At 57.3% G+C, this 17,433-nt stretch overlaps 5 protein-coding genes and 1 non-coding gene across 6 annotated transcripts; 3 read left to right on the top strand and 3 right to left on the bottom strand.

The window, feature by feature from the left end:
- Nucleotides 1-787: 787 nt before the first annotated feature.
- On the bottom strand, nucleotides 788-890 carry D7B24_006585. Its single transcript has one exon. It is a non-coding gene; the product is annotated as a tRNA-Thr (tRNA).
- Nucleotides 891-1,683: 793 nt separating this feature from the next.
- On the top strand, nucleotides 1,684-2,587 carry D7B24_006586 (uncharacterized protein; the record flags this gene model as incomplete). Its single annotated transcript, XM_028640712.1, has 2 exons — nucleotides 1,684-1,869; nucleotides 1,967-2,587. 2 exons carry the CDS (start codon nucleotides 1,684-1,686, stop codon nucleotides 2,585-2,587), a joined length of 807 nt encoding a protein of 268 aa, XP_028495098.1.
- A 364-nt stretch (nucleotides 2,588-2,951) lies between these two features.
- RSE1 (pre-mRNA-splicing factor rse1) lies at nucleotides 2,952-6,943 on the bottom strand (the record flags this gene model as incomplete). The annotated part of the gene is made up of 3 exons (XM_028640713.1): nucleotides 2,952-4,266; nucleotides 4,447-6,526; nucleotides 6,700-6,943. The coding sequence occupies 3 exons, from the start codon at nucleotides 6,941-6,943 to the stop codon at nucleotides 2,952-2,954; spliced, it is 3,639 nt and encodes a 1,212-aa protein (XP_028495099.1).
- A 355-nt stretch (nucleotides 6,944-7,298) lies between these two features.
- MSS51 (Protein mss51, mitochondrial) lies at nucleotides 7,299-8,926 on the top strand (the record flags this gene model as incomplete). Its single annotated transcript, XM_028640714.1, has 3 exons — nucleotides 7,299-8,124; nucleotides 8,185-8,842; nucleotides 8,902-8,926. The coding sequence occupies 3 exons, from the start codon at nucleotides 7,299-7,301 to the stop codon at nucleotides 8,924-8,926; spliced, it is 1,509 nt and encodes a 502-aa protein (XP_028495100.1).
- Nucleotides 8,927-9,746: 820 nt separating this feature from the next.
- D7B24_006589 (uncharacterized protein) lies at nucleotides 9,747-13,253 on the top strand (the record flags this gene model as incomplete). Its single annotated transcript, XM_028640715.1, has 3 exons — nucleotides 9,747-10,290; nucleotides 10,348-11,143; nucleotides 12,704-13,253. 3 exons carry the CDS (start codon nucleotides 9,747-9,749, stop codon nucleotides 13,251-13,253), a joined length of 1,890 nt encoding a protein of 629 aa, XP_028495101.1.
- Nucleotides 13,254-14,935: 1,682 nt separating this feature from the next.
- On the bottom strand, nucleotides 14,936-16,791 carry D7B24_006590 (uncharacterized protein; the record flags this gene model as incomplete). The annotated part of the gene is made up of 2 exons (XM_028640716.1): nucleotides 14,936-16,166; nucleotides 16,229-16,791. 2 exons carry the CDS (start codon nucleotides 16,789-16,791, stop codon nucleotides 14,936-14,938), a joined length of 1,794 nt encoding a protein of 597 aa, XP_028495102.1.
- Nucleotides 16,792-17,433: the final 642 nt, after the last annotated feature.

Raw genomic sequence — 17,433 nt, forward strand, 5'->3', positions numbered from 1 at the left:
GATTGGGAATGGGGCGACGACTATTTCGGGCTACATTTTCATGTTCATACATTAATAGGTAGATGTCTGGATGCCAATTGACGCATCGTTGCTTTGCATGTCTTGATATGAGAGGCAGCGTCGTGTGCCGCGTTGCACCAACCCGCATGCTCTACATCGTCTGTCGAAAATGCTCGTCAATGGCTGACAACCTTGGTAGCCCGTGGCTCCCGGTGTTTGACTTCTTCCACAACTGCGGATGAAACAAAACTGGGCTCGAGAAGAAGACGCACTTTTTTTTTTGACGCCATGCGTCGCAACTGGGATCTCGCGTCTTCGATCTGAGGACACTCTGAGAACCCAATTTTCGAATTCCAATGTTTGCAACGTGAGGGGCCTGGCGTTAAGGGGCCCGCCCAATGCTGGCAAATGCAGTCGACAGAATCGGACAATCCCGCGAGCCACGACAGGTACAAGGTGCTGACGCCTAGCTTAGGGGGGCATGTACGCACCAAGCCTTGACCGGGCGATGATTCCTGGGGCGATGAATCGCGATGCGTGTCGAACGCTTGACATCAGTCTGAGGGGAGCTCCATGGTGCTGTTATACAGGCCAAGAAAACATGCTGACGCAGCCACGACAACGCCGAATGCCCAAGGCATTTGAGTGGTCCCGCGGTGTATGCAATACACGGATTGACGAGTAGCAGCACTAAAGGGAAACAATCGACCCTGAAATGATTCATGACGAGGGAAGTCAAATGACGGTCAAGGCAAAAGGAAAAAAGGAAAGCCTGAATTGAAGGTGTTGCCCCCAACTGGGATTGAACCAGTGACCTTTGCATCTCTTGCTGAGAGTGATTGTAACCCAGAGCATACAAGTGCAACGCACTACCACTGTGCTATAAGGGCTGAATTGAAATGCAGGGTAATGTGTGGTCACTATGTAGTAGCAGCGCTAGCCTTGAGGTGGGGAAGCTCGCGTGCCACACCACCAGTCGTTTGCGTCACTCTGCTGGTGGGCCGATACCCTCCTTGGTCTCTGTGGTATGTATATTGGCCATGGCTCACCCGACGTCGAGGTTGGTGATAATTGGATTCATTACGGGCTATTTGCGCAGGTTTAGAATGGGCCCATGGGAGGGTTTTTTTCTTGCGTTGGAACTGTCATCATGTCATGAATTTAAATATCGACAGCAAACGTAGAGCAAAGGCCATCAAGCGTGTGGAATCTCATCCAGGCATACGGCTTGATCACTCGAGCCACCAAATTGCTGAAGCCCTCCAGATCTCAAACAATGCCCCAGAGCATGGCTTGTATTCGCAGAGCAAACAGGCGTAGACGGCAACGTGGAATATGAGGTACCACAAGAACAGTTGGAGCAGGGTGGCGAATGCGAGGGGTAGCTCTGCTGACTACCTACCTACTACCTACCTACCTACCACTACCTAGGTATCCTGCAACACCCAGGTACCTGACTGAGATGCGAACAAAGTCAACGACGTAGCGCAGGGTTCGGATGGCGAATCCGCAAGAGTTCATCCAGCACACTGCATTCTCCTTCCACGGCACTCAATCGTCGTGCTTCCTACACCTCGATCACCCACCTTCGTCAACTTGCCCTCATCGCCCTCATCACGCTCATCACCGACGACCCCTCCAACCTCCACTTCACCACTCGTCCTCCACGCTGCGGTATTCAGTATGCACCCGCCACCACAGCAGCTCAAAGCGTCGCTCCAGTCAATGCCGGCGACCGGCGATGCGTGCTGCACATGCGCCGTACTCCTAGCCACGGCCCCGCGTTACACATCAGGCTCCGAGAAGCCCCTCCCCGCGCCCCGCGCTCTGCCATGCTGCAACCGCACGATCTGCGGCAGCTGTCTTTACGTACGCCGCCCTCCCCCCCTCGGAACCCAAGACTATTCCCACGCCCAATGCAAACGGCTCGCGGATGGCCTCTGCTTTCTCGGTCTAACATGTCCAGACAAACGCTCGCTTCGCCCTCTACTGCCCCTACTGCCAAACCTCCACCGCCGCCGCCCCGCTGCCCTCAGGCCTCAGGACCACCCGCGACAAGTCCTCCCTCGTCCTGCCGCCGCGGACCGCCTCATCCTCCACCCCTGCCCCGCCGCCGCCGCCGCCGCCGCCCGTCGTCCTCGAAGAAAAGGCCGACGACACGATCCACCACCTCGACCACGCCACCGACACGCTGACCTCCCTGTCCCTGGCCTACAACGTGCCGGCCCAGGTCCTGCGCGCCCACAACAACCTCCCGGCCGACCACCTCCTGCCGGCCCGCCGCACCCTTCGCATCCCCGCGAGCCACTACCCCGGCAGCCCGAGCCTGAGCCCCCACCCCGTCGAGGCGGCGGACGAGATCCGCCGCAAGGCCGCGCTGCGCCGCTTCATGGTCGCGTGCAAGGTCGCCGACTACGACGTCGCGACGCTGTACCTCGAGCAGGCGGGGCACGACCTGCGCGCCGCCGTCGAGAGCTGGGAGGCGGATGCCGCGTGGGAGAGGGCGCATCCGCAGGAGACCGCAGGGCTGGGCGGGAAGGGCAAAGGCAAGGGCGCGACCCGGGGCGGATGGTGGAAGATCCTGTGACCGCACCACGTGCTCAGCTGTCACGCAACAGTCGCTTCATGGATGCAGGCGTGCTCGAGAGAAGGGGGGGGGGGGTATCGCAAGCCGAGAGACATAGTAGGACAGGCGGCGTTATTAGATATCATTGCATCATTACAAAGGCTGGGCCACCAGGTACACAATTGTTACACCCGTCCCTGTGCTTTCCTTTTCGCTACCTCGTGAAGCAAGCCCGCCCGTCGCGACGGCCTCGTAAAAACCCAGGCCCTCCGAAACGCCCGACCGCTTCCCATTATGCCAAATCAACTATCAACATCTCCTTTCGTTGTAGAATAAAACAAGTCGTACGCCTTCAACGCCAAGCAACGTGCCTTATCCCGCAGACTTAGAATGCAGAGCGAGTGCGAATATCCGAGATCTTCCTCTCGATCTCCCTCACGGAGCGGTCCAGCTCACCCGCAATCATCTGCTTCTTGTCGTTCGGCAGCAGCGTATACCTCTCGCAGAGGTCGCCGTCTATGACGCCCTTCACAGGCGCGTAGTAGCCACGATACATGAGATGGTCGCGGCCCGCCAGAGGCGCGTCTTCTGTCCGAAGGTGCTGCTCCAGGGTTTGGAAGAAGTCTGCATCCTCGCGGGTGACAAAGGGGATGAACACGCCAATTGTGCCGCTAATGCCGCTCCAGAGCAACACATCTTGACCTCCGACCACGAGGCTGGTCTTGGTAATGCTCGTGAGAACGTCCTGCGAGTAAAAGTGGCTGACGAGGCTCAGTCGGTGAGGTGTGCCGTGGAGATAATCCCTCGTGTTCGTTAGATGCAGGCCCGCTCCCTCTTCATCGGCCTCCTGGCTGGCCTTTTCAGGCGCGCGCACGATAAAGATGTTGCCGAACTTGTCGCCGCCAGCGACGGATTCGTAATCGACCATCGTCGTGCAGGTCATCCAGCGCGCGACCGTGTCATCAACGAAGGGGATCAGCTTGTTGGACAGAGCCTTGTAGACGACGTAAGTCACGCCCTGCTGGACATCTCCCACGACGATTCGACTGCCTTGTGTGCTTAGTGACACGATAAGCTGCGGGGCAACATCGGCCTGCGCTTTTCTAAGCATTTGCTTTTGACCGAGATCGTAAATCCTCAACGTCTTGCCGACACCAGCGACCAGTCTTCCCTGGAAGGCGAGGAGGGCCGTGGGCGGCTCCTCTACCTTGGTCTTGTGGATAAACTCGAGTTCTCGACCGTCCTCGCTAAACCGATAGATATGGATGTAACCCTCAGTGAACTGTCGGGGGTTGACAATCATGTCCTTGCCGGTACCTACAACCAGGAAACTTTCGTTGTCTTGGCTTGTGAAAGGGACAATGGCCGCACTGACTGCTGCTTCGTTGTTGTCAAGATCAACAGTCTGTAGCGTCTGGAGCTCTTCAGACAACGGGTCGATGACGCTGATGCACGAAGCCCAACGGCCCTTGGCCCTGGGATATCCAAACTCTACAGGCGGCAGTGTTCGCGCATCACCGTTGACCACGCTGGGGTCTGCGAGGAGCTGTGCCCTCAGCTCTGGTGGGAGCGTGTTGTTGTCCGATTCAATAGTGTAGAACATGGGATGTTCGGGATGCTTGACCATTCGCCTTGGTGTATAGGTCAAAGGGATTGACTTCTGAGTCAAGGTGTCGCTCAACTTTTCGATCGCGAAAATCCTGTATTCTGTCAGAAGGTACTCAAGCTGATCATCTCAAAAGAAAAAGATAATTTGATAGCATGTTTCAGTAGGAACAATTGGTAATAATGCGTAAAACCTCAGTGCCGTGTTGGCGTAGGATTCCAGTTCTCATCATCTCATGCAAGAGGAGTTTGGGGGGAAAAAAATAGAAACATACCTGAGAGATTGTCCTTGGATACCGACGACACCTTCCTCGCACTGCTCGCTGCTGAAGTTCCAACCCCACTCCAGGTCAACATAGTTCAGCGGCGTGACGACAAATCCTTTGGTGATCGGGTCGGCATAGCCGAGCCATGGTCGTGAGCTCAAGCCAAGAACGCAAGTTCGGCCTTGAACTGTGACCTGGAAAAGTTTGACCGGCTTGGGACCGAGGAACTTCTGACGCGTATCAGTGAGTTCGCCAGTCACTTCATCAAGCACAGTCCTGAGGTAGACGCCGGAGTGCAGACCAATGTGTAGGTAAAGTGTTGAGCCGCCAGAGGAAGAATCCTCCATGGCTATGACCGCGAGTGATGTGGGAGGAGCGGTCAGAGCCTGCACGGATTTGCTCTCCAGAGTGGTTTCGGGGTCAAGACTGAGAACTCGAACAGTACTGTCGTCGCAGCCGACTGCGAGGAATGAACTGCGGAGCCTGCCTTCAGGAACCTCGCCCAAACTCAAACATGTGACGGTGCCAAACATCTCTTTCTTCTCATCGTACTCAGCGAGGGAACCGTCCGAGTCCATCTCGAAGTAGACAATTTCACCAGAGCTCAGAGCGACGGCGACCTGGTGCTCGTTCGTTGTAGCAGCGACGATAGATCGATGCTGAGGGGCCGCCCACTCGTTCACCTGACCGTTGCGGATGTGTCTGATGCCTTTTGGGTGGACCTGAATCAGGCCTTCGCCACCGAGGAGTTGGGCAGCCAGAGTTGGTACTGAGGTCAGGAAACCCGAGTCATTAACTTCTTCAACGGTCTCTCCAATGCTCAAGACCAGCGTGGCGTTGGTGAAAGATAGCACAATGTACGCGTCGTACTGGTCGCCGCGGCTGAGCTTCAGAGTCCACACAGCTGAGGGGATGCCGGGAAGCTCCGAGGCGACGATTTCATTCACCTCCAGGCCATGCTTGAGGATTCTGAATGTGCTCCTTGCCCCATTACCGCACGCTGTGTAGATTTGAGGAGCATCCTCGCCGGTAAGGTTGGCCACCTTGCAGTCGATGAGAGGGTTCATCGAATCGATGCTCTCAACCAGTGCCAGGTTCTCGAGTTCCCTAGGGTGGAAGAACACAGCCTCATACGACTGCTTGGGATCGGTCGGGAAATCGTCACTCGAGAATTCCAGCTCTTCGTCGTCGTCTCCAAGCTTCTCGAACTGGTAGAACTGGTAGTTGCCGAACTGACTGGCAACGTAGAGGAAACCGCTCTTGAGAATGCATAGGCTGGACGCTACAGGGATGGTGTCGAAGTACTTGATCTTGAGGCGCTTAACCTCACCCGTAGGATTGCCGTCGCGGTCTTCAATCATATCGATAGTGATCTTGAAGAGGTCGCCATCTTCCGTCTGAAGCAAGAAGAAGAAGGCACCGGCGCTGCCCTTCAGCTTGTGCATGACTCCCGCAACAATGCTACGCTTCCTCGAAGGGTCCTCGGTCGCGCCACGCCTGCGTGGAACCGGTACCCGGAAAGCCTCCTGGTTGGAATGTCGGTAGGTAATGTTTTCCTCTCCGCAGACGAGAACTCCACTGGGCCCATCATTACCACCAGGAACTTGGAAGAGGAGAGAAGCAGTATTGTCGACGGGCTCCGACCATTTTCGTACTACGTGGTTCAGACCAAGGTCCAATTCATAGTAAACGAGTTGGGTCTCTACATCCAAAGCAGCCTGTCCTGTCGGATCTTGGTCGGCCTCGGTGTAGTCTGTTTCGAGCGCGGCGAAGACGGGGTTCGCGTAGCCTACGTCCAGTGCCACCATGGACAGTACGTGGACGCCAGGCTTGTGGGCCTCGAGGGGCGAAGAAATGGTGAGCTCGGCTTGGGAGTTCCGGTTGAGAACGTAGACGAGCTTGTTCTTCTCGAGCGATGCAATCAAGCACGCTCGACCCTTGGGATCGCAGGCGAGAAACTCGCCAGGCACGACGCGACGAATGCCAGATTTGCCAAAAGTCTCCAGATGAAGACGTTGGAATCGGTTTTGCGCCGGGAGGTACTCAATGATGGCAATCCTGCCCGAGTCCGTCGCGAGAATGAGGTAGTCTGAAGAACAGCTTTAGCGCGGTGCTCAGAAGACATCTGCCGCCAGCCGAGTGGATCGCTGAGACTGCATGCTCCGGGTAGGAGCACAAGCTTCTCGAATCACTAACTGAAGCCTCAAAAGGGGAGAGGGGAGGAGTAGGGCGGGGTGGGGGGGCGGACCACGAGCGACTTACCCTTGTTGCTTCCGGCAATACGAAAGGCGGCCATGGACCGAATGATGCCGAAGACATCGTGCGAAAGCACAGTGACGACCTTGCCTTGGGCGGCATCAGGCCGCACGAGGGTGATGCGCGACCCAGAGGCGGTGATAATGTATTGCTCCCTGGTTCCAGCGAACTGGCCCAGGACGGCCAGCGTGACGTTCGTTGGCGGCTGGACCGTCAGGGAGTAGAGAAACATGTTCGAGGTGGTTGCCATGATGACAGCTGGACCGCAGGTTGCCTGCGCGGCATCAGTCTGAAGTCCAAGTTGGAAATCGGGGGTGATGAGAAGGCGCAAGTTAGGGGAAGGTGAAGAGCTCCAGGCACGAAATTTCAGAGCTCAGGAAGCGTGGATTGATCAAGATAGCGCGAAACGTGGGGGCTGGGAGCTCACTGAGGCCAATCAACAGCATGTGGGGTACATTGGAGAGCCCGGACCGATGATTGAGCCGGATGATCCTCCAAAATTTCGGGATCACGGTTGCATGGTACTTTGGAGGGCTCTGCTCGAACCACCAGATCGCTCCCGAGACACACTTGCTCTCGTTGTTCGGGACCACCACACCACTGTCATGGAGCCAATTCTGAGGGCTGCGGCCTCTGGTCTCTGCACACGATGCTCGACCACCGCAAGGAGGCAATTAGTCGCCGGCAGACCTGTCGCTCATATTGCCCGCGCTGTGTCGGCCCACTCCATCCGTGCCATCCACTCGACAACGCCGAGACGATCGAAAGAAAACGCCGCCCCGGCAAGAGGCTTTGCCTCGACCTCCAAGGCTTCCTCGCAAACAGCTACAGCTTCCAAGACTATCGCTACGGAATACCAGCCTGCACTGAAGCAGGATAACCTCTTCCATTCGTACTCGAACAGCCCAATCCCAGCGATTCGTCGCCGCGCGGCGTTCATGAGGCAGCATGCCTACTGTTCTCACCCCGACCACCGGCCCACGCGGGTGCCAACCATCGCGCAAGACGGAGAGGAGGCGAAAGAGGGCGGTAACATGGCGCCTGCTCATGTCGACTTTGAGTGTCCCGACTGCGGCATCCCGGTGTCCTGCAGCAAGGAACACTGGATGGCCGACTACGAGTCGCACCTCGAGATTTGCGACCAGCTCCGCGAGATTAACGAGGACGATCATGACCTCCACTCTGGTCGTGCGTTCCCTGAGTTTGAGATGGCCGAAGACCAGCTGCCTGAGGCTGTGGTCAACATGAGCAATTGGGATACCTTCATGTACACGCGAGAGTTCGATGCGATCAACGACGAGCGTAGTATGCGTCAGGTCACCAAGATGCTGACGTATCCCGTCACAATCGGCAGCATTCTCCATGAGCTCAGTCCGTACAGCCTGGGCAAGGGAGGCCGGTTGACAGGCGAGGGTATCCGAAGTTTGAGTGGTATGTTCTTCCTGGCCTCCACAAGCATGCGATTTACTGTAGACTGACAATCGCCACTAGCTCTCCGTTACACCCTTCATCCTCCCAAGAACGGCAAGGGTATTGATATCAAGAACCTCCGACCCGAGGCGCCCCCCGTGCGTGTCTTCTGCCTGGGTGCCCGCGCCGAGTCCTCGCTGCCGAGGAACGTCTGGGTGCAGCTGGCGCACCTCTTCCCCGACAGCAAGATCCACCTCATCTTCATCGGACCCGAGAGCATGGCGAACCGCGACGACGAATTCCCGTTGCCTGAGCGCACGGCGTCCAACCCCTTCGGCATGGTGGTCGAGGACCGGGTGTCGTCCAAGATGAAGATCAGCACCATTGTTGACTACTACCACACGCTGCACACGGCGCAGTACTTTGCGCCGTATGATCCTTACTTCGACTGCTTCGTCCTGTTCCACCCGGGTCTGGGCCACCCGGCGAGTAGCCACGAGTGGACGGAGACACTTCCGCAGCTGCTGGAGACCAAGGTGCCCATCATCGCGACGGGCTACACACAATTCGACATGGAGAGGGACATTGAGTGGGTCCGCAAGACAGCAGCCGGCGAGTTTGATATCCTCCTGGAGCCGGGCGAGAACCTCTTCAGGAGTCTGAGGTGGGATATCAACGACCTCGACCCGCAAGATATCAGCTGTGGCAACTGGGGCGTCTGGGCGTTCCGCGGTAAACGGTATGTTGCTACAATTCTTCCCTCCACGTGAGACGATGTAGATTGCTGACAGATGATAGCTACGAGACAACCATGAAGGAGTAGGGCAAGGGCCAGTGAGAAGATGAGATGGGGGCCACGAGAGTTGATGCTGCGAGCTCTGTATAATAATGTATAGACGTGTATCATTTGTCGGCACACAGGATGCTTAGAACACCTGTGTGAGCCTCACGCCGCTGTAGACCGATTGTTTATGTACCCGACTCCTGCATATCGCATTATTGGTCATGACTACCTGAGACAAGTCTGAGCTTGCCTGTTGTCCTCAGCCTTGTTCTTGACTTGACGTTGTGCATGTCTGGCAGCAAGGCTACACAAGTCGGGGTATCCATCCGGCAAGGCCAGCGAGAGGAGTAAGAATAGGGGGATGCGGCCCCTGAAGGTGCAGGTGCAGGGAAGAACTTATGCACGAGCTGGGGGATGCTTTTAGTGGGCTGCAGTGCACGGTTCAGGGGAGTCCCGCTACCTGAAGTACCTAGGTAGCTTCGGTAGGTACCTACAGCTAATGCAGCCAGCCCCGTGGCACCGAGGCGATGTAATACTTGTTCAGTTACCTGTCAAGCCTGGGTAGGTAGGTACCTTACCTTGGGTACTGCTCATTTTGGGTGCATGCGGTCAACCGCCGTTCCCCCCGTCTCCAGATCTTCAGCACTCTATGCTTGTCAACGGCTGCCCACCGACTAAACCCACTCTCCCCGGGGGCCAATCTTTCTCCCTGCATACACCCAATCTTGACGACATCTCACGACGGCCCGGCCCTCGTCCCAAAGCTGGACCAGGACCTGGACCTACTTGCTGCATCTGGATCTGCACGGCAAACCATGACACGCCGCCGTCGCACCGCTCCAGATCAAGGTGACCAGCCATGACAGCGGCAGCTCCCGTGCGCGCATCGACCCCGCGTCCCAAGGCGGCTGCAACAACTAGTACCTCATCCCACGCGGCCACCGCACCAGCAGCCGCCGCCTCGGCCTTCACATCCAGGCCCGGTGCCCCTCCGCCAGCCGTTCCTCGACCTCCGCCGCCAGTCGTCCCCGTGACTCGACGGTCCAAGCGGCCTCTGTCCACCGACTTCCTCTCCGACGATGCCACCGCCGCCTTCGTTCGCCGTGTCCTCTGCCCCCAGCACCAAGCTGGCAACGGCACGCCACCGCCTCTCGAGGACCTCCTCCCGCCCTTGACGAGCCGAAACGATGTCGACTTGCAGCTATATGCCTTGCTGGCTGTCATTCTGAGGGACTTTGTCCAGGCCTGGTACTCCAAGATCACATCAGACGAGACCTTTGTCGCCGAGATCCTGCAGATCATCGCACATTGCACGAGAGCGCTCGAGCAGCGCCTACGAAAGGTGGACTTGGAAAGCCTGCTTTTGGACGAGCTGCCGGATCTCCTGGACAACCACATCACAGGTTTGCGCCCTTTGTCTCAGGACCTAGAACTCTCGCTGACGGTGTGACCAAAATCAGCCTATCGCACTGCTCATAACCCAGTGGCACGACCGCCGACACAAGCGAACCCTCGAGATATATATCATGCTCTCTGTCCGCTGGTGCCTCTGTCACCCGTTCCGAAGCCCGAAGCCCCCGAGTCCGCTGCAAAGCAGCAGGAGAATGAGACAATGTACCGGCAGCTCTTGGTGCAGGGCGTCTTGGCCATACTGCTGCCGACAGAGGATCTCGAAAACGAGTGTCTGACGGCTCTCGTTGGCCAGATCTTGTCGGAGCTCATCATCGGCAATGTCCTCATCAACAAACTTGCGCAGCCTTGGATGTTATGGGAGATCATGATCATCCTCGTCAGGGTATTGGGCAAGCGAGAGCCGGAAACGACAACTCTAGAAGAGGGTGTGGCCGAGGCACTGTCGCCAGACGCGCCCATCATCGAGCCGGAATCCTCAACACGAGCATGGTCTTTCCAAGGCATCTTCTGGGGTGTCATCCAATGGCTGTTCATGGCGTTCACAGCGGTACAGCTTGTCGTGCTGACCCTCGCCTCCTCGTCCTCGTTGCCCGCCAGGTCGACACCAGTCTTGGATGCAAAGAGTTCTCTAGCAGGTTCTGGATCTGCCACGAAGGCAGCCAAAGCCAACGCCTCCAAGCCAGTCAAGGCACCTATCGTCACCTTCAAGCTGTGGAGCTGCATCTCTAGCTTGATCGAGCTCGATTCTCGCACGCCGTGGCTGAGCGGAGCCCTCTCCATGCTTCAGTTCGGCGCTGTCAGTGGTCCGGCGAAACTCGCTGGCCTGGACGGTCCTCTCGATAGGTAGGTCATCATGTCTTTCTTGTTTCGGATTTGAACCCCCCTCTCGGCGACCATTTGATCATTTCGCCGCATAAGCCCCAGGTCACTGGACGAGGCATCGCTCCAGTGAGCTGCCAGCATGACCTTGCTGTACCAGTGTGCACAATGTGACCCCGTGGCCCAGAATCTTGGGCTCACCCTCCTCCCCTTAGCGATAGGGAGCTGAAAGAAAGGAGGGAGGGTGGGCAGCGGGACAACTCGGGGCAGAGCCACGAGATATGTCGTATCGGCCATCAATCAACAAACACCAATGTCACTGTGCGACCTACATTGCTCCTGTTATGGGCACCAGAGACGGCCTATCCCCATCCACGCCGCCCTCACAAACTACAATGCCAAAGCGCGGCGGCCGCCAATGACGTGGACAGAGGGCGAGACTCGTGTCCGGTATCCTTCGCGAGGTGGTCCCCGAGTCATCCCTCCAACCGTACGCCTCGTTTTCTCTGCATTAAGCGCCCACATCCTCCAGTCATTGTCCGCGGACGTGCCAGGCACCGCAAAGCACGCTCACTCGCTACCAGACCCAGGTCATCTCTTTCACCACGACTGGTCTGTCTGGATTGATTTTTAATCCCCCCCTCACAACCAAGTTGATCGTCCATCGCCTGGTCGACAACTAGTCGCCGCTGCCGCCGGCTTCCATCACCCGTCTTCTGTGGCTGCCGCCATAGCTCCATTGAGCACCATGGCTTGGCCAGGCCGGATGCCAAGCTCGAACGGCGAAGGACCAGGGACCAGATATCCCTCGGATCCGCGCTGCAAAGACCAAAGCAGCTTGGACGCCAGGAACCATACCATACGACCCCTGGCATTCTCACAGCTCTTGTTGGGACATCGTTCGATTCCCGCACTTGGCTGACGGCAGCAGTCGCCGTTCACGACATCGACCGCCTCGTCTTGGCCTAGCGTTGGGCCTCGGTCTGGCTACATCCACCCTCCATCGCGGAGCCTAAAGCTCGCAAAACAAACACTACCTCTGTCACATATCACTGAGAGCGGTCTTGCCTGCACCCCCGGCCGCCAGGATCATGGCCTTCCACACTTGAGCTCTACCCTTCACGTTCAGTCTGTGCGTTCCGAAAGTCCACCCCGCACCAAGAACCCGCGAGGCCTGGACATCCGACCCCCTTTGCCCCTGGCCCTAGTCAAGCCTCAAATCTTGCGTGTTCTCGCCTTCATTTCGATTGTACAATCCGCCCCCGCCACTACCCCAGTCCGATATCAATCACACCTTGCTGTCTGTGCCTTTTGGACCAAGACGTCTTACTCGATCATTGTCAATCTGGCTGCTACGCCTTGTGGTCGTGCGGTCGCATGCCTGTTCGCCAGTGCGTCTGGCTGCCGTTTCTGGCCCCTTCCCCTGTCCGATCACCACAACTTCCTACCACACCCCTCAGATCCCTTCCCCTTTGAGGCCAAAGCTCCACACCACTTCTCGTCCTCACACACGAAGCACGCACGTTCCGTTGCATCTCAGAACCACAGATGTGCACAAGGCGACACAAGGCTGACAAGCTACAGACTCCTCTCCCACGCAATTCACAGCCGCCTCCTCGACTCGTCCCACCTCCCGACACTCCTGCGCGCCACCCGCGGCGCTCTGTTCCCCAACAACGCCCAGGGCGTCTCGTCTCTCACGCCGCCCGCCGACGAGAGCCAGCTGCGCGCCCTGCGCCGCCGTTGCGCTAGCGCCCTCTTGGCCCTGGTACCGAGGTGGCTGTCTCGCTTCTACCTCAGCGGGCGAGGCCTCGGTCTCCGCCCGCGGACCGTTCCGAGTCGCCGTCTCAGTGGCAGTGGCGAGCTAGCAGCGACGCGCGAAGAGGGCGAACGGGATGTTGGCACTAGTGGCGGGCAAACTTCGACGGAGGAGCGCGAGGAAAGCGAGGAGGATAGGACGGCGGAGGAGGAGCGGGTTCTGCGCGAGATCGAGGAGGGGATACTGGACGTGTTCTCTGACGAGTACTGTAACAGACACCTCGTGTATGGCATATTAGAGCTCATATTGGTGCGGCTCATGCCCGAGCTGGCGGAAAAGGGGGTCGCCGAGCTCTGGGACGAAAGGTTAAGCTGATACCCGCATTTACTTTTACTTTTGCTGTTCAGTCACTTGTGTGCCATTCTCGAGGTGACAGTGGTCCACCATACCCTTCCTGCTCTTTCATCGAGTTGCATGCAGATTTGAGGTTGCCAAGAAAGACGGCAGAAGGAAGAACAGACTCGCTGATTCGATTACGTGCTGAAAGGAAACGAAGGGGGGAAAGGGAGGGCCAACTCCCCGAAACTAAAAAAATGTAGATAGGGGCCGCCCGTTGGGTTGTTTGTCTTTCAATCTCTGTGTGTGTCCGGGTTGTCGGTGCTCCCCTTTCTTCGCCTGCGCTTCCCCGGGGGGGAGGGGGTCTGGCAATCGGGGCTCGCCAGCCTCGCCGAACTTCCCCCTTGCTCTCCCGTCGTTGTTCCCATGCCTTCCTTTCCGTCAGCTGCTGTTGTGATTTTCCTCGCCAGACTGAATCGCGTGTCTTCTTCCTCTGCGGATTGTCCCCGATGCTGGTAGCATTGTCGGCCCGTTCCCCTTCCCCCCCTTATCTCCACTTGCTCAACAGAGCCAGCCCCCCTCCTCCCCACCCGAATCCTCTCCCAGGTCTCTGCAGAGACGACTTGGGAAGTGATGAAAAAAAGCCATTAACACAAACATTGGTATCGTGGCGCAACAGTCGCATATGAAACCAGATTCCCCTGCGGGAGTCGAAGAAATGTACAGACAGATACTCTTCCTCTCTTCCTCACACTCCCTCCTTTGCTCTCCGGACTATGATGGAAGACTGGCTACGTGCAAATATGTCTGTCCAGGAAACGACGATATAGGATGAATGGAAACGAAGGAGAGAGAGAGAGAGAGAAAGCTGGAGAAGAGGAGAAAGAAAGACAAAGTGACCGTTGAAAACAAGTAAAGAAACAACATGCTGACGGGTTTCCACACGGGAAGGGAAGTAGTTGCCCAAGAGAAAATCAAACAAAACAAAATCAAAAAAAGGGCAAGCAGTTGTGTAATTTCCGCGTGAGCAGGTGAGAAAATAAGTCTTCCCTTCAGTCGAGGAGGGTGGAAGAAGTAATGTCGAGGAAGGGGTATCGTGGATTGTTGTTTTTGTGTCGAGAAGGGCGAGTTGTCAGAGAGATGTACACCGGGGTGCATTCGCCGGATTGCTCCCTCCCCTAAATTCCGCGTTGGGTTCGATGATAGGTCGCCCATGCCAGTGCCCAGCGTGTAGCGCCGTCGTGGCACGGGATGCCAAAAGATGTCCACGCCGGTACATCCTCTCAGGCCCAGTGGCCCGAATCGTCCCGTCCTGTTCTGCCGGCAGGCCCTAAAGCCAGTTCACCTCGTCGTGAGACGTCAGTCGTGTATATCTGAGTCGAGCGTTCCCTCGCGAGGGCTGCGCCTGTGGTGGGTTTCCTTTGCCGACGGGAGCTGGGCACCTGTCGTGTTTTGTTTCTGTCCTTTGCAGGATCGTTGTCTGTTTGTTGTAGACCCCCTTTCTCACCTTCCCCGTCCCGAAATAGTCGGTCCCTACGATGGAATTCCTTTCCATCGTCCCAAAAATGCTGTGATTCGACCATCGAACGCTAAACTGTCGTTCGAGAAGCAAAGCCAACGCCGTGACGAACAATGATGATAATCTCCCATGCGTGCAAAATGGCCAGACACCTGATGGCCTTATGTGCGGCCAGTCCCCATAGACGGCCGCGAGCCTACTTTCAACCAGACATGGTCGCCTCGACATGCTGATTTGTTGTTGGCGGCGGCGGCATCTCCGAATCGCCTTCCGGTATTCTTGAAAGACCGCCGATGGCCGTGACGTTGATCGACTTGGTCGCTTGCTGCTGGTGGATGCGAAGTTTCTCCGTCAGCCGCAGGACGGTTGCGTATTCGTTTTGGTCGACAAAGCCGTTGGAAGCGTTGCTTTGGATAAAGTTGAGCAACGTATCTGCTGCCCTCCGGGCGTCCTCCTGCGTGGGCGACGTCGGAGAAGAGCCAACAGGGGTCGACGACAAACCGCTGTTGATCGGAGTGGTTGTTGACCGACCAGCCATGCTGCTATTGCTGCTGCTGTGATGCAGATGCGGTGACGAGGCGATGGCGTTGTCGATGCCGAACGGAGCTGCGTTCATCTCGTGGACAGGAGACTCCAGGGCCGAGGAAGGGGCGGTCGCCGAGGGGTGAAACCTCGGGGTTGATGGCTCTGTCGTCGTACCCGCTGCGTTCATGTACTCTAGATCCAGGGTTGGGAAGGTCTGGCTCCTCGGCCGCGAGAAGTTGGAGCCTACGCCCACTTGCATCTGGCGCGTCTGATCGGGTGCTAGGAAACTGCCAACGTTTGGATCTGGCGAGAAGGTGAATGGACCTGTGGGGCTCAGCGCACCCCCCGAGAAAGAGGACGCCGCTGCGTCTGTGAAAGCGCTGTTCAGAGACGTCGTGCTATGCGAGTTTGCGTGCTTGTAGGTGTTGCCGTCTGGAGAGTAGGGGATGAACCCGAGGCCGTTGTTGTGTGCGTCCTCGTCGCTCCGATCTGCCGAGAGGGGCGAAGGCTGTCCCGTAGGCGACGTGGTTGACATGATGCCGTGCGTCAGCGATGGCGAGGCAGAGAGTTTCGCGTGATCGATTATGTTCGTCTCGGATGCCCTCCGCAACAACCTGGGTTGACCGATACCGTTCTTCTGCTTGAACTTCTCCAGCCACGAGCCGTTTAACAAGGCCTTGAACTGGCTTTCCGACTCGCCACCGACAGTCAGACGAAAGTGACGAGCCTGTTGCAGGATCTCCTCGTCTGAAATGTCAGACCCATAGCGTGTCTTCCTTTTGTTGACCCAGGATGACAATGCCTTCTCGAAGTCCGGCAGCTTCTTCTGGTTGCGCTTGACTGGAGATTGCGTCCTGTCCTCCGGGAAGAGATACTTCTCCTTGTTACGAAGAACCTTTGATACAGTACTAGACGCAGCGTCAGACCTGTTGAGCCACGGGGCTCGCATAGTATCGATCGTGTCACCTACCTCCTTTCGACGCCGAACATGGCACCGATTTCGGTCTGCTTCATGTTGGGGTTGTCCATATGGTACTGGCACATCCTGCGCCTGTCGTCATCTGTCAGAGTCTTCCGCGGCGCTGATTGCTGCATGCCTAACGGCCTGATAGGTTTGGACGAAGGCGACACACCCAGCACGGGCGGCATCTGTAAAGGGGGCGCCGACTGAGCCGAGTAGCTGCTGCGATTTTGCACGAAATTACTTGGCCATGCTCCCTGAGGTATCGTGAGCATGGCAAGTTGTGTATGCGATCGATGCTGCTGCTGCTGCTGCTGCTGCTGAGGAGGCAGAATAGGCTGTAGAGGCGCCGGCGGAGGAGGCATCCTGCCGATGGATTCTGATGGCAACCCGTGCGGAGTGTGAGAACTATAACTAAACCCGTAGTCCGGCATGGCGCTCTGATGATAGGCATTCATGTCGCCCCAGCCGTCGTTGACGTTGTGGTTGGCGGCAGTGTTCTGATGGTGGTTTGTAAAAGATTGGTCCGTTGCAAGATGACTCTCCTGGTCCACGCCAGTTGAGCCCATCATGGCGTGTTGCATTTCCTGTTTGTTATGTCTCAACCTTCTCTTCACGCAGAAGCATAAAAGCAAGGGCCCCGACGCTGGAGGTCAGCAGCAAGCGACCTTGAGCGTTGGTTCCAGGTTAAGGGAGCCGAACGACACAACACGCGCGGGAGGGAGGAAGAACTCGCGCCGTGCGCGGAGGTGTGTGGTTGTCCTGATGACTGGTAGGATGCCCAGATGTGGGGGAACTCTGTTCCCAGTAGGGTATCTGATCGGGTTGGACTCATAGATGGGAGGCATGCATGATAGGTCGAGGGGGGGCAATTGGTTTCTGAACGACGGCGTATAAGCGGTCTGCGTCGTGGGGAGACCTCGAGGCGGAAGGCAGGATAGGACAGGAGATGGCGGGTGGTTCAGGGATGCAATGCAGGTGCGTCGGAGGTGCAGCAGGCGCTGGGGGGGTCAAGACGGGGTGGATGGGTGGATGGATGGTCAGTTTGGCGGCGGCACGTCTCCTCATGGAAGAGGAGGGCTGGGCTCCGCTAAATGTCCTTGACCCTGTCTGTTTTGGAGGCGGCAGCGGGCTGGACGGACGGACGCAACGGCACGATGCAGTCTCGGGCTCTTCCAGTAGCAGCCCATCGATGAACGTATGGTATCCCAGTC

Source organism: Verticillium nonalfalfae, assembly GCF_003724135.2.
Source record: "Verticillium nonalfalfae strain VnAa140/NRRL 66861 chromosome Unknown scaffold_48, whole genome shotgun sequence".
Classification (NCBI taxonomy): domain Eukaryota; kingdom Fungi; phylum Ascomycota; class Sordariomycetes; order Glomerellales; family Plectosphaerellaceae; genus Verticillium; species Verticillium nonalfalfae.